Below are 19193 nucleotides of genomic sequence, written 5' to 3' on the forward strand. Positions count from 1 at the left end.
CCATTTCAGGGGCCATTTTCGACTAACCCTTCATTTTGTTTACCGGAAAATAACTTGAATCGGAAGGAGTGTTGCCATTTTTATTCGGCAAAGATTTGACCCATTGACTACAATGGGAAACTTTAAAGGCTCAATCCTCGGTTCTTTTCAGACCTATCTGCACGAAACCCACCTCAGATTTAGGCTCCATTTACAACTGCAGGCCTTCCAAGTTTCCGAACAATTCACCAGCCTACTGATTTTTTAGAATTATTTTAAATTTTTACCATAACATTTTTTAAACAAAGACAAACCGCTAGAGGGGATTCAGGGAATTGTAGTCACTGGTTGTGTCCATTCTCAATCAATCAGAGCATGGAAACAACCAGGTCTTTTATTGACTGAGAAACAAAGAGAGAGATAAACTTCAACTGCCATCATGCTTCAAGAGGAACTCAGAACTTTTCAACTCTCGCTCAATGCAAATGCTTCTGGGAAAGCGAGTTTCCAGCAGGGCTCTCTCTGGAGGAGGAGCCTGGGGAACTTTTCCACTGCCAGGGAGGGAGAAGAGATGCTGCAGGATCTTCTCCAGGAGCTCCACAGCAGACCCCTGCCTCAGGTATAATGCAGACTTAACCCCATCCAGTATCTGATAAATATGGCTCTCTTGATCCATTTTGCCCTGCTGTTCGGTTCTCTCCTCCCCATTCTGTTTTTGGGGGATTACACAAAATGGACCACCAAATATTACAAATCACTTTCGGTCAAACTTTCGGTCAAAAAAACTTCTGCTACTTCAAAAAAATAAAACACGTTTCCTGCTTATTTTAAAAAACTATCAAACTCTTATTTGTTGCACTGTATTTTTCTTTGTAGTTTTTGGGCATAATATATATAGCTGAACAGAGTCTCATTTGGAATTTGTTGACAAAGTTCTTTACAGAAAGCCCAAGCCCATTCACACTGTACAATTATAGTGCTATATTCTACTTTAACTGCCATGTCAACATCCTGGGAAATCCTGAGGCTTGTAGTTTGGTAAAGCACAACTCTGTGGCTGGATACTGTAAATGTCTCACTGAACTGCAAATCCCAGGACTCCACAGGATGGAGTCTTAGAAGATAAAGTGGAATCATAGTGCTGTAATATGTGATAAACCCCCCCTCTCTCCCCACATCCTCAATAATATGACTCCTACTGTTCAAGCTAAGATGGCAGCATGACATGTTCATTTGGTCTATCATTGTGCAGGGTTTTTAACCATTTTTCTTATATCATTTGTCTTTGTAAAACTTGTATTTAACCTGTTTGAATATGATTATTAGTATACATTCCATTTTTACCATTTATACTAACTGTATAAAATTTTACCATTTATACTAACTATACTAAGGTGCCCCCGGTGGCACAGTGGGTTAAAGCGCTGAGCTGCTGAGCTTGTTGACCGAAAGGTCTCAAGTTCAATTCTGGGGAGCAACGCAAGCTTCCGCTGTCAGCCCTAGCTTCTGCCAACCTAGCAGTTCGAAAACATGCAAATGTGAGTAGATCAATAGGTACCGCTCCAGCGGGAAGGTAACGGCGCTCCATGCAGTCATGCCGGCCACATGACCTTGGAGGTGTCTACGGACAATTCCAGCTCTTCGGCTTAGAAATGGAGATAAGCACCACACCCCAGAGTCAGACATGACTGGACTTAATGTCAGGGGACAACCTTTACCTTTTTACTAACTGTTCATATTTGTTTGATAAATTGTAGTGTCAGAACTTGGAAATATTTTGTCAGTTATCTTAAGATTTTTCTCACTCACTAGGTGTCCTGATTAAAGTTGTGCATTATAAAGTGAGAATTGGCTAAACTGGATAGTTGTTCATCTCACATACAGTAAGACAGGAATCCCTAATAAGGAACAGGATTTGAAGGAAATGCATCACACAGCTTTGTTTCTAGGCAGCTTAATCTGTTTGTTGTATCTTTGGTCTTTGGGAACAGTGTGATAGGGGAAGTTCTGAAAGTACAGCAGAATAATGATTGGGAACAAGCGAAGAGCTGAAGCAATTGAAGAAGTATGGAAAGGAGGGGAAATGAGTCCTGATGTGAAATTGAATGGAATAGGGGAGTGATTGGTTTACTTAGCCCTCGGGCATCATAACCTTTGCAGACTTCAATGCCTTTTAGGCCTGAAAAAGTGTCATTTCCTGCCACCACTTATTGGTCTGTTCTTCGTTCTGTATAGTGATGCTCTTAAATTCTTCTTTCAGATTGATTGTTCTCTGGTTTCTATTTTTTACATGCACTCCAGCAAATGTGTCACACACATGCACACTTTCAGTGAATCACATGCTTGTGTGTTTTAGTATTAGAGCTTGATTCACATGCCACCCCACCAAAAATCCTGTTTATAACTTTCTTTTTAAAAATCTACTCCATATTCTACCTTTAATCTCTACAGCTCACAATTCTTCATAGGAAAGGAGAATTAGGACACGCAGTGATTCAGTTGTGCAGGAAATATTCTGTGTATGTTCAGAGGTGAAAAAACACAGTTGGTGCCATGGATTCTGTTGTCACTTGTATTGAGCTTTAGTTTTTCTTTTTGTCTGGAACTGTAGCCATAGTTCTCTTCCCTGCTTTGTCCCACAATATTATTTTCTTCTTCAAAAAAGCCTCCATTTTAACTAATTAACTATTTTCATTGTAAACCAACAAAAGGAATTAAAAAAAAACCATGACCAGCTGGCAAGTCAGGAAAGGGAGAGGAGTCAACAGATCTAATTGAAAAAGAATTGTGGACACCTGCCTGGCCAGCTGGAGCATGGAGAAACCCAAGTTCTGTGAATTGCTCCTCCTGCCTATCCAGACATTAAGAATTGTACATTCTTAGTTCACTGTGTGGTCTTTGTAACTAGCCAGTTCTTGTTTTATCTCCAGTAAGTTAGTGTCCTTTAGCACAGTGTTTCTTAAGCAACCTGATGGGTAGCTCACAGGGGTTTTTTTAATAATGTAATCTGAGTTAGCAGTATATTTGTGCCCATTGGCTTCAGTTGTTTGTTTCTTTCCTGGAAATGCCTCATGGTCTGGCACAGGTCTACATATCATCACATTGTGTAGCTGAAATGAGTGCTTCTCGTTCTTTATTACTCTTTTAACTTGGGTAGAAATAATGTCACTCTACAGATGTGGTTGTGCTATCATAGACAGTGGTGAAGTATGCTGAGAGATGCAGATTAACAACTTCTGGAGGTGTACACTATTCCTATCATTGCTGTTACATAACTTGTTATTAACCTTTAATAAACAAGGCATTTGAAGTAAAAGGGGGCAGCGTACATGTTGTATACAGATGATGGTAAAGATCTCCAAGCAACAGCCAGAATACTAGCTTTGAAGTAAAAAATAAAGCAAGTTGGGGAAAGCAACCTTAATATGACAGAAAGGTAACTTTTGAAGGTGCCAGTAACAAACGAGCAATAGAGTCACCATTCTCTTCTTTCTCATAAACTGCCTTGGAAAGTAAATTTCAAACATCAAGTTAAATAATGATCATTGATGTTAGTAATGAAATAATCTTCCATTTCTAACATTTAACAATGTAACCTTAATATTCAAATCTAATTTCCCAACTTTGGCCATATCTCACATTTTCTGAAATAATGTTAAAATGGTAGGCCAGTTGGGAAATCCAGTGCATCACATCATAAGAAGTGAGTTGATAAATCTGTAATAGATTTGGGAAAAACTGTTCTATATGGAAGTCTAAAACCATTCCTTTGTCATAGTTTCCAGGTGTTTTGTTACATGAGATCTTCTAGCTCTTCTCCTGTGAAAATAGATTGGCACCAGTTATTATATCTTTGATGGTAGCAGTGCCAACTTCATTTCTGTTTATTGTACATCAATCTATTAAGAAGGGATAGCAGAAACGTTACATTGGCAGATTCTGGAAAAGGCTTGCATGGGGCTACAACTTCCAAAATCTGTCAGCCAACATGCCACTGGTCAGGCTAGTTGATGTATTCTGGTTGTTCTGGTCCAAGACAGTTACATTTCCATTCTCTGGTTAAATGTTGTGACATGTTTTGACCATTACATATAAAAATTACAAGATACACAAACTTTAGAAAATATGTTAAAACATATTTACTTTTATGTATAAGTTCACTTCATTATTATCTGAGCTTTCATTTTATTTTAGGAAACAGACCCAGACTTCGACCATTGTGCTGTCTGTATTGAAAGCTACAAGCAGAATGACGTTGTCCGCATCCTGCCATGCAAGTAAGCCAACAATTCTGTACACTAGTAAAGAATGTGTAATCTTAGAAAATAAGCATGTTCAATATTTCATCGTTTTTTGTTACTATTGGTTTCACTTACTATCATAGAAATGTGAGTACTAAATGTATTCTTTGTCATGTTTCCACTGGGGTGAGCTGGTACAACCATGTGAAAAGGGGCTAGGAAAGCAAAAGGTTTATCATAGAGGAATTCATGGATCAATAACGAAAGGCAAGTTAAATATTTTTAATGCTGATACTGATTTCTAGATATATAAAAGACAAAGCTAGATCAGTAGCTACTGTTGGCCATCCTGACTGTAAATCCCTCTCAGGATGTGTGTAGGTATGCATAGCCAAGAACATGTTAAGAATTGCTTGAATTGATGCTAGTAGCTGCATACATACTGCATATTGCCTACCAGGTTAAAAACTTCTATGATTCATTGAAGCTCTACAAAGATACAGATCCCATCTTCAGGCTTAAGGTATTTTAATATATGTTTGTGCCTTATCATATTGCATTTATTTCTTATAGAACTTCTCCATGATGAAAATATTTGTATCAATGGAAAACCCATACAAGCTGGTTTCTACACTAAATACCACTGGTGGTGTCATAGTAGAATACACAAAAGAAGTAATTATCCCAAGTAACTAGCAAGAGATTAACAATCTCATGAAAAGAAACAGATTGTGGTAGAACAGCAAGTTCCCAGTTACACTTGCTCAACTCCTTTGTCCACCTTTCCATTAAGACCTGATTTTAAACTTGATAACAAAAGTACCTTAATTTAAATAGCAAAGCACATAATGTGTGCATTGTCAATTGTGAGGTTACATTAGTTTCTGAATTATTGCCTTTCTCCGCATCTGATGGAAGCAGCAATTGAAAAGTAATACTGTATAGCCAGCCTTTACATTTGTATAGAGCCCTGTAGAAATATTGACCCACCTCCCTTTCAAGTTGAAATGGATTTAATTAGCATGTTGCTATTTGATATACATAAGTTACTCAATGGTGCAAAGGTACATTTCAAATGGGCAAGTTTACATAAAATAGGGGTAGAACAATTGAGCGGAATTATAAGGAAAAGATAGGGAAAGAATGGAAAGGGGTGGTTAGGGAGTGATAGGAGAGGAAGGGAGGACAGAACTAAAAAGCTTTGAATGTGGTAGGGAAAGTAAGGGGTAAGTGGGCATGTGAGAAAGCAAGAACTTGCATCCTCTTTCATTAGAGTCAGTTAGTCTGTGTTCTGTATTTCTCAATCTGATCTTTATTCATTGAATGACGATTTTCCTGCTAACTTCTTCTTGGGGTGTTGTGTGGTTTTCAGACTACATGGCCATGTTCTAATCGCATTTTTTCCTGACATTTCACCTGCATCTATGGCTGGCATGAGCAACAGACCACAAGCTTAGATATCAGTCTGTTTACTCTTCAATAAGCACATTATGAGTTGTGCAAATCTTTACTCAACACTTGCTTCAGTTAAACGAGAAATGGACAATGAAAAGAAGAGCAAATAGGTGCATAGCTTCGGTGTCCTGCAAGTTTGCAACTAGAATAACAATTTCCCATCTTGCCTGGTTCTTCTTCGCTAAGCAGAGATACTTTTTTGGGCAAAGATGAAAAGTGTAATTGGCTATAGCTAGTAAAAAAAAACCTTAATGTGTATCTCCAGTTGCTTTCTTAATTTTATGCTATAGTGTGTCGTGTAATAAAATTATAAAAACAAATTCTCTATGCCACAGTAATACAGTAAGTTTGTGTAATACAGTAAGTTTGTGTGTGAGAGAGGGGGGGAGGGGGGTAATGTGGCATTATATGGAAGGCCTGGCACCTTTCTGTGGTCTGGCTTAGTAGGTTATACGGTACTAATTTATAGTATATTTTTAATAAGAAAAATGAGGAAGATACTATAGTATTGATCCCTATTTCTATTGCTAACAAGTAGATTTTTATAATTCATATGTGCTTTTTATTTTATTTTATTTGTAATTTTAAAGTGGATACCTCATTGTAATAACTCCATGTTGTTAAATAGATGGCCTTTGGTTAACCAAAAGGGACTCATATCTATTAACAAGCAACAGCCTTATTTTTTTTTCTTCTAAACTCATTTTGCAGCTGGCATTTTTAACTGTTTATTAGTACTGTTATGTTACACTGAGAGTTTTAGTAGTCTTGCTTTAGCTGCAATAATTGAGAAGTTTGGGGCAAAAGTTTCTGGAACAAAGTTCCCAGTGATTTTCAGCAGGACTCTGGTATATTCTCAGGAATATCTTGTGGTAGCTTCCAGTAAACCCCATAAGCCAGTTCTACAAGCAACATGGTATTCAAATCAGTTTCTTTGATAATTTTTATCCTGCTCAAACCAAGGAATGTTTTTGTTTTGTTTTTTTAGTAAATGAGATGGATGTAAAAACAAGCCATTTGGTCTGGATTAGTATTTACAATCAAGCTACATAACTTTCTATTAATTAGGATTTTATATACAAATGCTACATTTCCGTGTATCTATTTAAACAGAAGCAAATATACTTCATTAATAAGCTCATGTGGGCAGACTTGGTTGGATGGCTTTTAGCTGTTGGCATCGATGATGTGGACAGGATGCTTGATTCGATTCATGCCAGAATCTCAGTTTGTTTCAGTAATCGAGAAAAAACATAATTCTTGGTCATTGATGATATTTCATGCATACTGCCCTGAACCTGTACTGTTTCCATTTGCTCCTAATTATATAGGAACTAAGACCAAAACAAGTTATTTTGACTAAGACCAAAACAAGTTATTTATTTATTTGATGTGCAAGGAAAGATTTGGTTTCATTTCAAAACACCTGTGTTCTTACAACATGCCTTTAACAAATATTTTAAGCATAAATAGGACATTTTAAATTTGAATTATACTTATGTGGAGGGGCCCAAGAGCCATCTAGTCCAATCCCCTGCTATGCAAAAGTACACAGTTAAAGGACTCCTCAAAGAGTGTTTACACCTCTGTTCGAAAGCCTCCAAAGAAAGAGAATACATCAATCTCCAGTCTTACAGGCAACAATAACAGGGAAGCATATTCAGAACAAATGAGATACTCAGTCAAACATTCACTTATTTACTTATTGCCCAGTAGTTCACTGGTTGCCCTTTACTTTCTGGGCAAAAGAACAAAGTTTTGGTTATTAACTTTAAAGCCCTACATGGTTTGGGGTCCAGGTTACCTAGAGGATCCCCTTCTCCCATACACTTAGGTTCTCTGGGGAACCTTTACTTCAGCCAGCCAGAACCCAACTGGCAACTGTCACCCAGAGAATCTTTCCATTGACGGCTCCTAGTCACTGGAATGGCCTGCCAGAAGAGCTCTGATAGCTAAATGAGCTGTTAAAATTTAAAACACAATTAAAGACCTATGTCTTTTTGCAGGCCTACCCAGTCAGTTCTAAACTATGAATTTTAAATATACATTTTATTTGTATTGGTGTTTTCATCTTCGTTCTAAGTTTTTAATGTATGCATTTTATGGACCTTTGTTTTAATCATGCATTATAACTATGTTGCATGCTACAAAGAGAGGCAGGTAATAATATTATTTTCCCTAGTCTTGAACTCAAGGATGATTATAATAGTTAAAAGATACATCTAAAAGGCTTACATCATCCAAGAGTCAAAAATATAATTAAACTGCAAACAAAATTAAAAGCATAAGCATTAAAAATAATAAGAAATAAGACAGTCAGCCCCCAAAGACCTGTCAAAATAAGAAGGTCTTCACCTCTATTTAACAGATAGAATGGAAAGTGCTGGTCTCACTTCTTTAGGAAGGGAGCTTCAGGATCCTCTCCCTTGTTACCACACACTGTATCTCTGAAAGCTGTGGGGCAGTTTCTTACTTCCAATGTTTTTCCTAAGTTCAGAATAATTTTAATAAGCAAAGTGTGAAATATATAACCCACACTTTAGAAGAGACTAAAATGTCTTATTAAGGACATAGTCATTCACTAATCCCAACTGAAGGATGCATGCCAGTTTTTTAGAATCCCCTAAATGAATTTAAAATAGCTACTTATAATGTTACAGCCTACCCAGAACTTTGATTTTAATAGTTTACAAATGACCTTCGTTGTGTTTTTTTCAGACATGTTTTCCACAAAACCTGCGTAGATCCATGGCTCAGTGAACACTGCACCTGTCCTATGTGTAAACTGAACATTTTGAAGGCCCTGGGAATTGTGGTAAGTTGATATTTATTTAAAAAGTCATGAATGTGGAAGCTACTTTCCAAAAATATCACAAATCAGTACATTCATGTCTGTTTTCATTGTCATCATCTTTAGCCTTGTGCTTTTTCTTCTGATATTTGCTGGCTCATGGCAACGAGGGGCCTTTTCCCTCATTATACAAAACATGATTCAGTCTTTTGGTGGTCACTCCTTTTGCCTATTCTACTTGAGCAAGGGATAGAATGTTGATGCATGTTTAATTTATCAACATTTTGCCAAACAGACCAGAGAAAACTGCTCCTTATGCCTCTGGAAAAAGATCCTGGAGGCATTGAATTCTCCCACACATTCAACCGTCTGGTCGTGGTTAATTGTTCTTCACCTATTAGACAACATAGGACCAGCAGCTTGTAGCATCCATAATGGTCAGGCATGTAGCCGAGGGGGGGCTTTAGGGGCTTCAGCCCCCCCCCCCCCAAATTCTCATGGTGGTTCGCGAAAAGGCCTTACTGATGCATTATTTAAACTGTTATGTTTATTCATATCATGATCTGATCACCATACTCAATATATCCCATATGCATGGGGGTATTGGGGTAACGATACAAAAGGTTTGCTAGGGTAGACCCTCTTTCACTCAGACTCAGCTCCCCCCCCCCCTGAAACAAACTCAGCCCCCCCCCCCCGAATCGAAATCCTGGCTACGGGCCTGATAGTGGTGATGATGTCAGCTGCTGCTTTGGTACTGATAGCCACCATAGTCAATGATCCGGACTTTTTGAATCATCTGAAAAAGCATGTCAAAGTGCTGGTCTTGACCTATAAAACTGTTGCCCTCCAGAACAGGAAATGGCCCCTCTGACTATAAACACACCACACGTTGAGTGAAGGAACAATCCTTTTTATTAAAGCTTAGCAAAAAAAAAGCCAGTAAAAATAAATGCTTGTAAAGATTGATAAGATTCCAAAAAGCAATAAGGCATTTAAAGGCAGGAAGAAAACACAGCGTCCAAATGTAGCATTCAAAAGCAATGTTCGAAAAGCATAAAATAATATTCCAAGGCACTGATAATCCAGACAGGAATTAACCAAGAAGCAAGAACCAACCAGAAGTTGCTAGTCAAGTTGAAAGGCTAGAAAAAACCATGAAGACGAGATCACTTGAACAGGAATTCCATGCGGCTTGTGCTAGGTTTCCAAACAATGCCTGATCTGACAAGATTTTCTACTGGCAAACCTTAAATCCCAAGATTTTGTTTTCCCCTAGTCTTTGACTTTAATTGACGAATTCTTTTGGATCTATGTAAACATTGGGCCTCTTGTCGATTCTGGCTAATCTCCAGCCACTGACTCTGCTTATCTGACTCTTCATTAACTTTAGCAGGTGTCAGACTGTTTCCCAAACTAGAAACTGAAGGGCTCACAGACGGAGGGAATAAACCTTTCTCCCAAGGCATGACAGAAGCATTCTCATGAGAATCTGCCCTTTGCCCCAAAACCTCTCTGTGAGTGTCTGCATGAAACTCATTGCCCAAAGTGTCTCCATCTTGCACCTCAGAGTCAGTCCCAGCATCCCCCACAGGCTCAGGTTCAATCACACGCTGAGTCCCAACAAAACCCTAAACAGTCCAGCCGAGCTTACCTGTCCAAATGTATCTCCCTCTATGAACCCCCAAGGACCTTAAGATCGTCTGGAGAGGCCTTCTCATGGTCCCACCACCATCACAGCCATGCTTGGTGGAAACGAGAGACAGGGCATTCTCGGTAGTGGCCCCTCAGCTGTGGAACTTCCTCCCTAATGAGATCAGATCTGCCCCCTCCTTCATGACCTTCCGGAATAAGCTCAAGCCCTGGTTATGGGATCAAGCATTCGTAGAATAGATGGTTTTAATTGACTTTTAAGCTAACAGCAATGGATTGATTTGGAAGACGACGTAAAATGGTGAACTGTTCTAATGTATCTATAATTGTTTTTTAATGTAGTTTAATTGTATATGATGCTTGTTTTATTGTTTGGCACCAAATGGTGCCTGTTGGTAGTCATCCTGAGTCCTTTTTCGGAGGCGAGAAGGACAAGATAGAAATGCTCCTCATAATAAATAAATAAATAAATAAATAGTGTCATTAAATCCTGAGAGTGTCACTTATGTTGGATAAATTTAAGAAATGCTTGAGGCAAAGAACTACTTTTTCTTCATTTCCCCCATGAGTGATATTTTCATCATTTTCTGGAGTTCACATTTCTCTGCCTCTTCTAATAGAACACAAGGAGACAAGGGAAAACAAACTCCAGAAAATAAAAATGTCATTTTCTGCTTGCATCATAGGCTCAGCTTCTAAGGAACATATTATGTAAGTTTTCAGATTTACCTTTTCAGGAACATGGGCCTGATCTCCTGTCCTCTTCTAGTCCAAACACATTTATCATCCAGCTGTCATAAGTGTTCCCTAATCCCTGCTGTTTTACGGGTTTGTAAAGGCAGCAAAAGGAAATGGCAGAGATTGTCAGCTTTCATGGTTGGCAAGGCAGTGGATCAGTACAGTTAGAAATATTATTTAATGTACCCTCAAAGGCTTTTACCAGCAGGGAGGGAATCTTGGAGCAAAGATAAAACTTGGAATATAGACATGAACAGTTGCCTGTCCTACTGTAGTCAGATAATTTTTCAAGCCACTCTCCTCAGAGTGCCTACCTCAGGGGACATATCTGTGGAAGTCAGGCATTGCTTGGAGACAGTAATCTCCTTTTTTGGTACCATTGAGGATTGTGTCTCCCTTACTGCACCAACTCCTCTGCTGTACCAGCTCCACTGGCTACCGATTAGCTACCGGGCCCAATTCAAAGTGCTGGCTTTGGCCTTTAAAGCCCTAAACGGTTCTGGCCCTACATATCTATCCGAACGTATCTCGGCCTATCAGCCCACCAGGACCCTAAGATCTTCGGGAGAGGCCCTTCTCTCCATCCCGCCTGCTTCACAGGTGCGGCTCGCGGGAACGAGAGACAGGGCCTTTTCTGTGGTGGCCCCGCGGCTTTGGAATGCCCTCCCTATAGAGATAAGATCAGCCACCTCGCTGATGGCATTTCGGAAAAAACTGAAAACATGGATGTTTGAGCAAGCATTCGGCTAATCCGATGCGATGAAGTTTTTGGATCAAGGACTGGCAATCACAGACAACGAAATTGGATTATGATTTTAACTAAGAGATGCATTGGTCTGTATTGGTGGCCCAATACTGTGTATTGTATATGTATGTGTTTTATATTTTTAATCTGTATTATTGTTGTTTTTAAATGTTGTAAACCGCAATGAGTCGCCGTTCTAGGCTGAGATATTAGCGGTATACAAGTGTACTAAATAAATAAATAAATAAATAAATAAATAAACACTGTAGCAGGTAATGTAATGGGCTGTTCTGTGAACAGAGTGCACCAAATGAAGTCCAGACATTATGTTCACTTCCCATATTGCTTCAGTCTACTGCAATCTGCTGCAAAAGGGAACTGTTGACTCTTTACCACAGGAGATGAATCACACAGATTTTATTCCCATTGTTTCTGTTACCAGAGTGGCAGCAGTTTCCTTAGACCGACAAATCCTGAATGATTTTATTACCACAACGAAGTTCTCAGATAATGACCCTCATGCAAGTTACCCCTCCCCTTTTTGAGGAAGTCTATTTAGTACTTGTGGTCTGCACATGAAAGATATTTTCATTTTACTCTAGGCCAGTGGTTCTCAATATGGGGTCCCTAGATGTTTTTGGCCTTCAACTACCAGAAATCCTAACAGGTGCTAAACTGGCTGGGATTTCTGTGAGTTGTAGGTCAAAATCATCTGGGGACCCCAGGTTGGGAACCATTGCTCTAGGCAGTGACCGCTTCTAATCATATTCTTCCCTTTGGATTTGCCGCTGCATCAAAAGTGTGTTTATAAAGTGTATCTGTGTCATGGCTGCCATACACCCATGTCTGGAAGGCATTTCTATTTTTTTGTATACTGCTGATTGATTTTGGTCTCTTCTCAACATTTATGTATTAGAAGCTTCTATTTGTTCTTACAGTTAGGCTTCAGTATACCTTTACATTCTTCCTTAAGTGAATAGCTCTGTTACTAAGCATTTTAGATATGGGAGTAAATGTAAAAATTTAGGTGGTGTTTTCCTACAACAAGGAATAGAGTCACCCATCTCTTTATCATTAACTCTTAGTGAAAATTAAGGTTATGTTACTTGGTGCTGAAAACCTGTATATCTCCACTTCACTAGTTTAAGCAGTGAAGGCACAGTACTACAGAGTATCATTATTTACTATCATTTGCTTATATGTATATCCCATTTATACATTCTATAAAATTTTGACATAACTGACAGTTCCTTCAGAAATAAAATACATTGACATCATATTATTGTATTCCAGACAAATGTGCCATGTGCTGACAATATGGCCTTTGATATGGAAAGGCTTACCAGAGGTCAGCTAGGCAACAGAAGATCAGTACTTGGTGACCTTAGCAGTGACACTTCACTCACTCTTGAGCCCTTGCGTACCTCTGGAATATCACAATTTCCACAAGATGGGGAGCTTACTCCAAGAACAGGAGAGATAAATATAGCTGTGACGAGTAAGTGAATTTGTTTTTAATATGGAAATCATTGGTTTTGTGTTACTCTCTTGTTTTTACAGAACGCATGTAAACAACATGTTTCATGGAGTGTTATTATATAATATATTTAAAAATATTTTAAAAAATAAAATAAATATATTTATTTTGGATAACAATAGATGTCAAGACACTAAAGGATGAATATCAAGATAATAAAATTAAAAACAGTTTGATGGCAAAAATATTGCATAATAATTGTGCAAATAAGTTGTGTAAGATAATTTATATGAGAAGCAATTCAGTTTGCTGAAGTATTAGTCTGGTTAATTTACTTACTAGTTTATTCGTGTTTTCAAACCAGCAGGTAAGGGATGTGGGAATGGGAGGAAGGAGGGTATGCATGTTCCCTCATGTGCTCACTTACTTGCCAGGGTGGACAACAGGAGGAGGGGAGGGTACAAGTATCCTCTTGTGCATTCATTTACTCACTTGCTTGGGCAGATGGGGGGCATGGGACAGGGGGGTGGGAGAAGGGAGAGGGACAACTCCAGGATGGAGAGAATGGGAGAGGGGAGGAGGAGAAGGCAGATCAGGAAGAGGGTGATGACAAGAGAAGGACAATGCAATGGGGTTGTCCTACCTCTGTCCTGGAGACCTGCCTACCATCCACCCTCCTTCCTCCCATTCCCTTATCCCATCACCTTCCTCATGCGAGTAACTGAAGTAATGTGCATGTGCCTGGTACTAGCCACCCCATCAGTTTGATTTCCTCCAACAACTAAAGATTTGACCAATTACTAAGTATGAGTTCATTGAACACAGTTCAAGATGGACACTGATGTTCTCAAATTCCTTATTAGAAATTGTGTAGGGCAGCAGTAGAGGTGCCAGCAGATAAGTAGTGAATAATCAAATCCACTAAGGTTAAACCCACAAACATGGAGGAACAACTGAACTTCCATCTCTTCCCTGTGGGGATGAATGAAGTGGGCTAACTGGTTCATAATCTCTAAGATACTTGTAAAAGTGCTGCTGACTAAAGTTTGTTCAATATTTTTCTTATATTTTTTAAATTATCATCTTGAAGGTTAATAAAATATTAAAAAATATTTAATTATAATATATTTTTATCTTTTAGAAATGATTTTTGTGTTTGATAAAGTATTCAAACAGTTTATAGTCTGAGCCTCATCAAAAAACCATTTGAAATATTTTAAAGGATTCTACCTTTTACCTGTAAACTCTTTGTAGCAATAAATAAACCCTATATTGTGTCTGTTAGATGAGTTAGGGGAGTGTTCTTTAGAGAAAGTGTAACATCTTGACTGTACCAGATATACGGATGGGAATTTTATGATTCAGTCAAAAAGATATAGTTCTGCCTTGGTGTAGTCTGTCTCTGATAATAAGCAAATTTTGTGTAGGTTTCTTTTTGTCTAGCACACCAGATTATACTGACTCTTATGATCTTTATTTGGTGAACTGTGTCCTATTTCCCTGATTGGATGTATTTCATTTGCTAGCTAGAAATTACCTGATCCTGTTCTGATGGTGGAAGATAGATAGAAATTCCTGAGAAGTAACACTTGGGTATTGCTTAACGAACTACTAATTTAAGAGGAATGACCATAACAAGTATTATCAATCTGAAAATGGAAAAGCTACCAGGCAGTTTGTGAGGAGTTTTACCCCTAATGTTTTCCATAATACATGCTGCAAAAGCTCAAGGAGGGATCGGATTTTGTTCTGTTTTACTTCTTAAATAATTGAACTTGTAGCCCTGAAATTCTTCAACCTAAACCCAACCAGCTGTTTAGACCCATTGAATCTGTGGGAACTTTGCAGTTCCGTGAATTCCTGAGGTCTACTCTGGTTGGAACCAACATGTGGACTAATTGCAACTACAAATTAGCTTTAGGCCTAATGTGACAGTATTATTTTTGTCAATAAAATGAGCATGAAATATACAGCTATACTGAAACCTCTCTACATCCTTGTGCAGTTTTGATGGCTCTGCCAACTTGAAAATTAGCAATAGTTATATGTCTGCCGAATAGTCAAGGAAGTGTATGGCCAGTGAATTAGCAGCTTTCTTTCATTTGACTAGATATGCAAGATTTGTTTATGTGGTTTACATTTCACAAAATTCAAAAATGTTGTCAACAAATACATTTTACACCCACACATTTAAAAGTAAGTATATTAACTTAACCTCAGTCCTCTTCCCTTTCTGGCCCCTCAAAAGTGAAGGCCATTATAAAGGAGAAGAAGCATATGTATTTCTCACTCTTTCTACATCACATACAAATAGTAAACATCTAAGAATGCATCACTTAACTAAAACAATGTAAAATAATCATACATATGTTAAGTTGTACTTTATTTTAAAACAATTATAGACTAAAATTAAATATCATTTTATGTATTATTGATTCCACAAGGAAATTTGTTTTTTTTTAATACGTTGTCTGCTTCCCTTTTGAATAAAGGAGGTGTAATGCTGAAACATTTGTATGAAATGTATGTATATATGATGTTAGCATTCATAGATTCTTACATATAGGCTTCATTGGAGATGCTCAATTTTGAAACTTTTTAATTGCAGGTAAAACCTTTGCTTATACTTTTCTTATTTTGCATTTTACATGCTCCGCTTCTTAGTATTATTGGATCATGCCTATTTTTCTTTCTTTTCCCCATAACTTCTTTGCTAGCCTTTTCCATTTAGTACCTTCTATGGCTAACCTTCTGATTTCTTCTGGAGTTTCCCTTCCTGGTGCCTCTCTTGACTGCTTTCGATCTTTGAGGTCAATGTTGCCATCGATTTGACATAAGCCTTCTTCCACAAGTGATTTCCTCCCTTTCCTTTGTCAACAGAAGAATGGTTTATTATTGCCAGCTTTGGCCTCTTGAGTGCCCTGACACTCTGCTACATGATCATCAAAGCCACAGCTAGCTTAAATGCTGATGAGTAAGTAAATGTTCACAGTGTTGGTATTATGATAGCATTACATTCTTATAGAAGAACTAGAAGGGACAAGATCTAAAAAATATTCAAACTACAGTGCTTCCCCATTGCTGTGTTGATTACAAAATAATTTGGCAATTTGAAAACAGGTTTTAAAGGGAAAAAATTGAAGTTATATTTGATTTCTTTTTTTACCCTTTTACTGATTTTATTCTAGAAAAAAAGGATGGTTAAATAGGAAGTGCAAAAAAGTAGAAATGATTTTTAAATGTATATAACAACAAGACAGAAGTATTAAATAAAATAATGACCTTTTTTTTAAAAAAGTGCTATTTTATTTAATACTTTTTTTTGCTGTCTTATGTATCCAGGGACAAGTGGTGTATGAGGGCCTTTGATTCCCTTTAGCACAAAAGTGGAGAAAGTGTGATCAGCAAGAAGCATGCAGCCCCAGCCCCTTTTTTATGCCCTCCAACCCTGCCCTGTAAAAAAAAAAACTCCCCTTTGAAAGTGGACAGCTAAACAAACCAATATCTAGAGGAGAGCAAGATATAGACACATACATAAATTGTAATAATGAAATATATGGGAACACAACTTATCTCATTTGTATTTTTTAAAATATCAATTTATTGCTTATTTCTCATAGACTCAAAGGTTTCCCATTAGGTTTGTGTGACACACCTACAAACTGCAGACAACATACTAATGTGTCACAACATGCAGTTTGGAAAGTTCTCATCCAAACAGTCCCACTTTACTAATCAAAGCTTTATTCAGTAGTTCACATGGAAGTGATCAGAAAGCATGACAGGCATACTATTTTCTGACAATATTTAAATACCACTTTAGCAAATCAAAATGTCAGAACAGATTCATTGCTTGTTCCCAATTTTTTTTCTGATTCTCAGTATCTGTGGTGGCCACTTACAGAAAAATGGCTTCATGCCGTCCTTCCAGTTCACTGGAAATGCTATCATATATTGTTTTACTTGCTATTTGTGTATAGCATTCTGTACATAACTGATTTTTAACATTTATAAACAAGGATTAATAATAAAATATTATTATTTATATGATTTTCTCATACTTTTTTACAGAGCTGAGTGGTATTGAAAGAAATCTGGCCATTCTGAATCATAACATCTGACCAATTACTTTGGAGAAAAAGCAACATATTTTTATGTATCATTTACTGATCATGTAACACAATATGCTAGTACCTTCTATTTTCATAATTTGCTAATGCCAAAACTTTGTATTAAGATATATATCAATAAAGCTTTAGTTATTAAAAAAAGGCTGAAATTGAGTGTTATTGTTCACAGTTGCATGGATCATGGAAGGAACATGTCTTCTAATTCAGTAGTCTTTCAGCTTGATTCTATTACATTTGTACATGCGAATTTAAGTTGATCATCCACAACTCATGAACACAAAATTATAAGCAAACAAAATGACATTCAGTTAGTTACTGGGGTCCAATGAAATAATATTGTAAATGGCAGACCCAGTATGTGTATGAGTTCTATATATTTTCTCATCCATCTAATTCTTAAGAGCAGTTCTCTAGATGCTTTAGAAGGATGGAGGACACTGGAAATTCCTGAACTATGAGTACAACTCCATTTGTACTGGGAATGTATAGAGCTTATGACTGTAATGCAATAATCAAAGTAGAAGAATACTATCTGATAGTTCCATGCACATTTAGTTTGTTATTTAATTTGAAAGGATGGCACATTGGGGGGGGCAAGCTTGTCTTCTGCTGTTTGGGAGACTAGGATATGGAGCAATTAATTCAAAATGCAGGAAAAAGAGTCTACATTAAAGAACTTCCTGATGGTAAAAACTGTTTGACAGTGGAATATGCTGCTGAGGACTGTAGTAGAATCTCCTTTGGAGGTGTTTAAACAGAGGTTGGATGGCCATCTGTCAGGAGAGCTTTGATTGGATTGCCCTTGTGGTCTCTTTCAGCTCTATGATTCTGTGATCCATTTTTTAAAATATATTACAACACAGAAATTCAAGAAGTCTTTAACTTAGAATTGTTTATTTGTTTTATTTTATTTGCCTTTTTTCTCCTGTTATTTTTCTGTGTTAAAAGGCAAATGCAATTAAAAGAGAAACGTGGATGCTCATTGTGACGAATGCTTTCTCAAGGCTGGTCCTGAAAATCTTAGTTTTGGAAGCTTGCCACTGTCACCTTTTCTTATGGTCCCCTTATAAAACCCCTCTGTGTATTCAGGTCCTGGGCTTCCAGGTGATGTTGGTGCGAACAGGTTCCACCCTAAAAGGGGTATGTGACCACCCCTTGATTCAGGTTGAAGAAAGCTGGTTAGAGTCAATGCTAAAAGGTTACCAAAATTGCTCAATTTTGGTTTAGCAAGGTGGAGCATTGAATATAACATAGGCATATGAACTCCTTTTCTTCATTCAGTCCACATCCCCTCCCTTATTGTCATAACAGACTTCTCCAACTATCGCTGACTGACTCCTGTCCAACTAACAAATCCCTCTCTCCCATTATAGAGTTCTCTGTGCTGAAGTGGACTGCCTTCAGTTGTTCTCAATGTTACTTGATACCATTTACACAGCCACTACTCGGTAACATATTTGCATGGTGTTTTTCGTTTTTTACTTTCCCTGCTATTTTTACCCATAATCATGGAACTACTTGTTAACAGGTGACTCGATCCTTACTGCTCACTCTGTGCCTAGGCATAATTTGACTGCATAGAAACAAGCTAATTCAGGTTTTGTTTTATATAATTCAGTCATTGGTTTTATGCATTTCACAAACTAGTTTTCTCTCTCTTTCAATGCTCTTGATTCATACACTCCCAATGTAGTGAAAACACACCCAGACATTTTATTATGATTTGGTAATGGAAGCTTAATTGTGTAATTTTATTTGCGTAAACTCAAGGTCAGGATTATATCTTTCTAAATCATCTGGTTGCCCCTTCTCTGCTTCATCTATATTTCAGATTATTCTTTAAGGGCTCATATTGGCAATATTTACCATTTTGCTCAAATAGTGTGGAGACTTATTCAAATTTTGGATGTGATGTGTATTTTCCATGGTATTGATTTCTAATGAAATTCTTTAAGATGAAATATGGTTTGTGACATCAGGTGGC

The 19193-nt window shown here is 37.6% G+C and overlaps 1 protein-coding gene across 2 annotated transcripts in view; it reads left to right on the top strand.

Annotated features, from left to right (window-relative positions):
* Positions 1 to 19193, top strand: part of RNF130 (ring finger protein 130) — a 73721-nt gene that overhangs the window by 40069 nt on the left and 14459 nt on the right. Inside the window, exons 5-9 of one of the 2 annotated variants that reach the window (XM_060765414.2) lie at positions 4174 to 4256; positions 8394 to 8490; positions 12896 to 13100; positions 15960 to 16053; positions 17151 to 17350. In XM_060765414.2, coding sequence (XP_060621397.1) covers positions 4174 to 4256; positions 8394 to 8490; positions 12896 to 13100; positions 15960 to 16053; positions 17151 to 17166 — 495 coding nt within the window. In that variant the 3' untranslated portion in view covers positions 17167 to 17350. Of the gene's footprint in view, positions 1 to 4173; positions 4257 to 8393; positions 8491 to 12895; positions 13101 to 15959; positions 16054 to 17150; positions 17351 to 19193 lie in introns of those variants that run through there. The other variant, XM_060765415.2, reaches the window with a different exon arrangement.

This window comes from Anolis sagrei, chromosome 2, assembly GCF_037176765.1.
Source record: "Anolis sagrei isolate rAnoSag1 chromosome 2, rAnoSag1.mat, whole genome shotgun sequence".
Lineage (NCBI taxonomy): Eukaryota > Metazoa > Chordata > Lepidosauria > Squamata > Dactyloidae > Anolis > Anolis sagrei.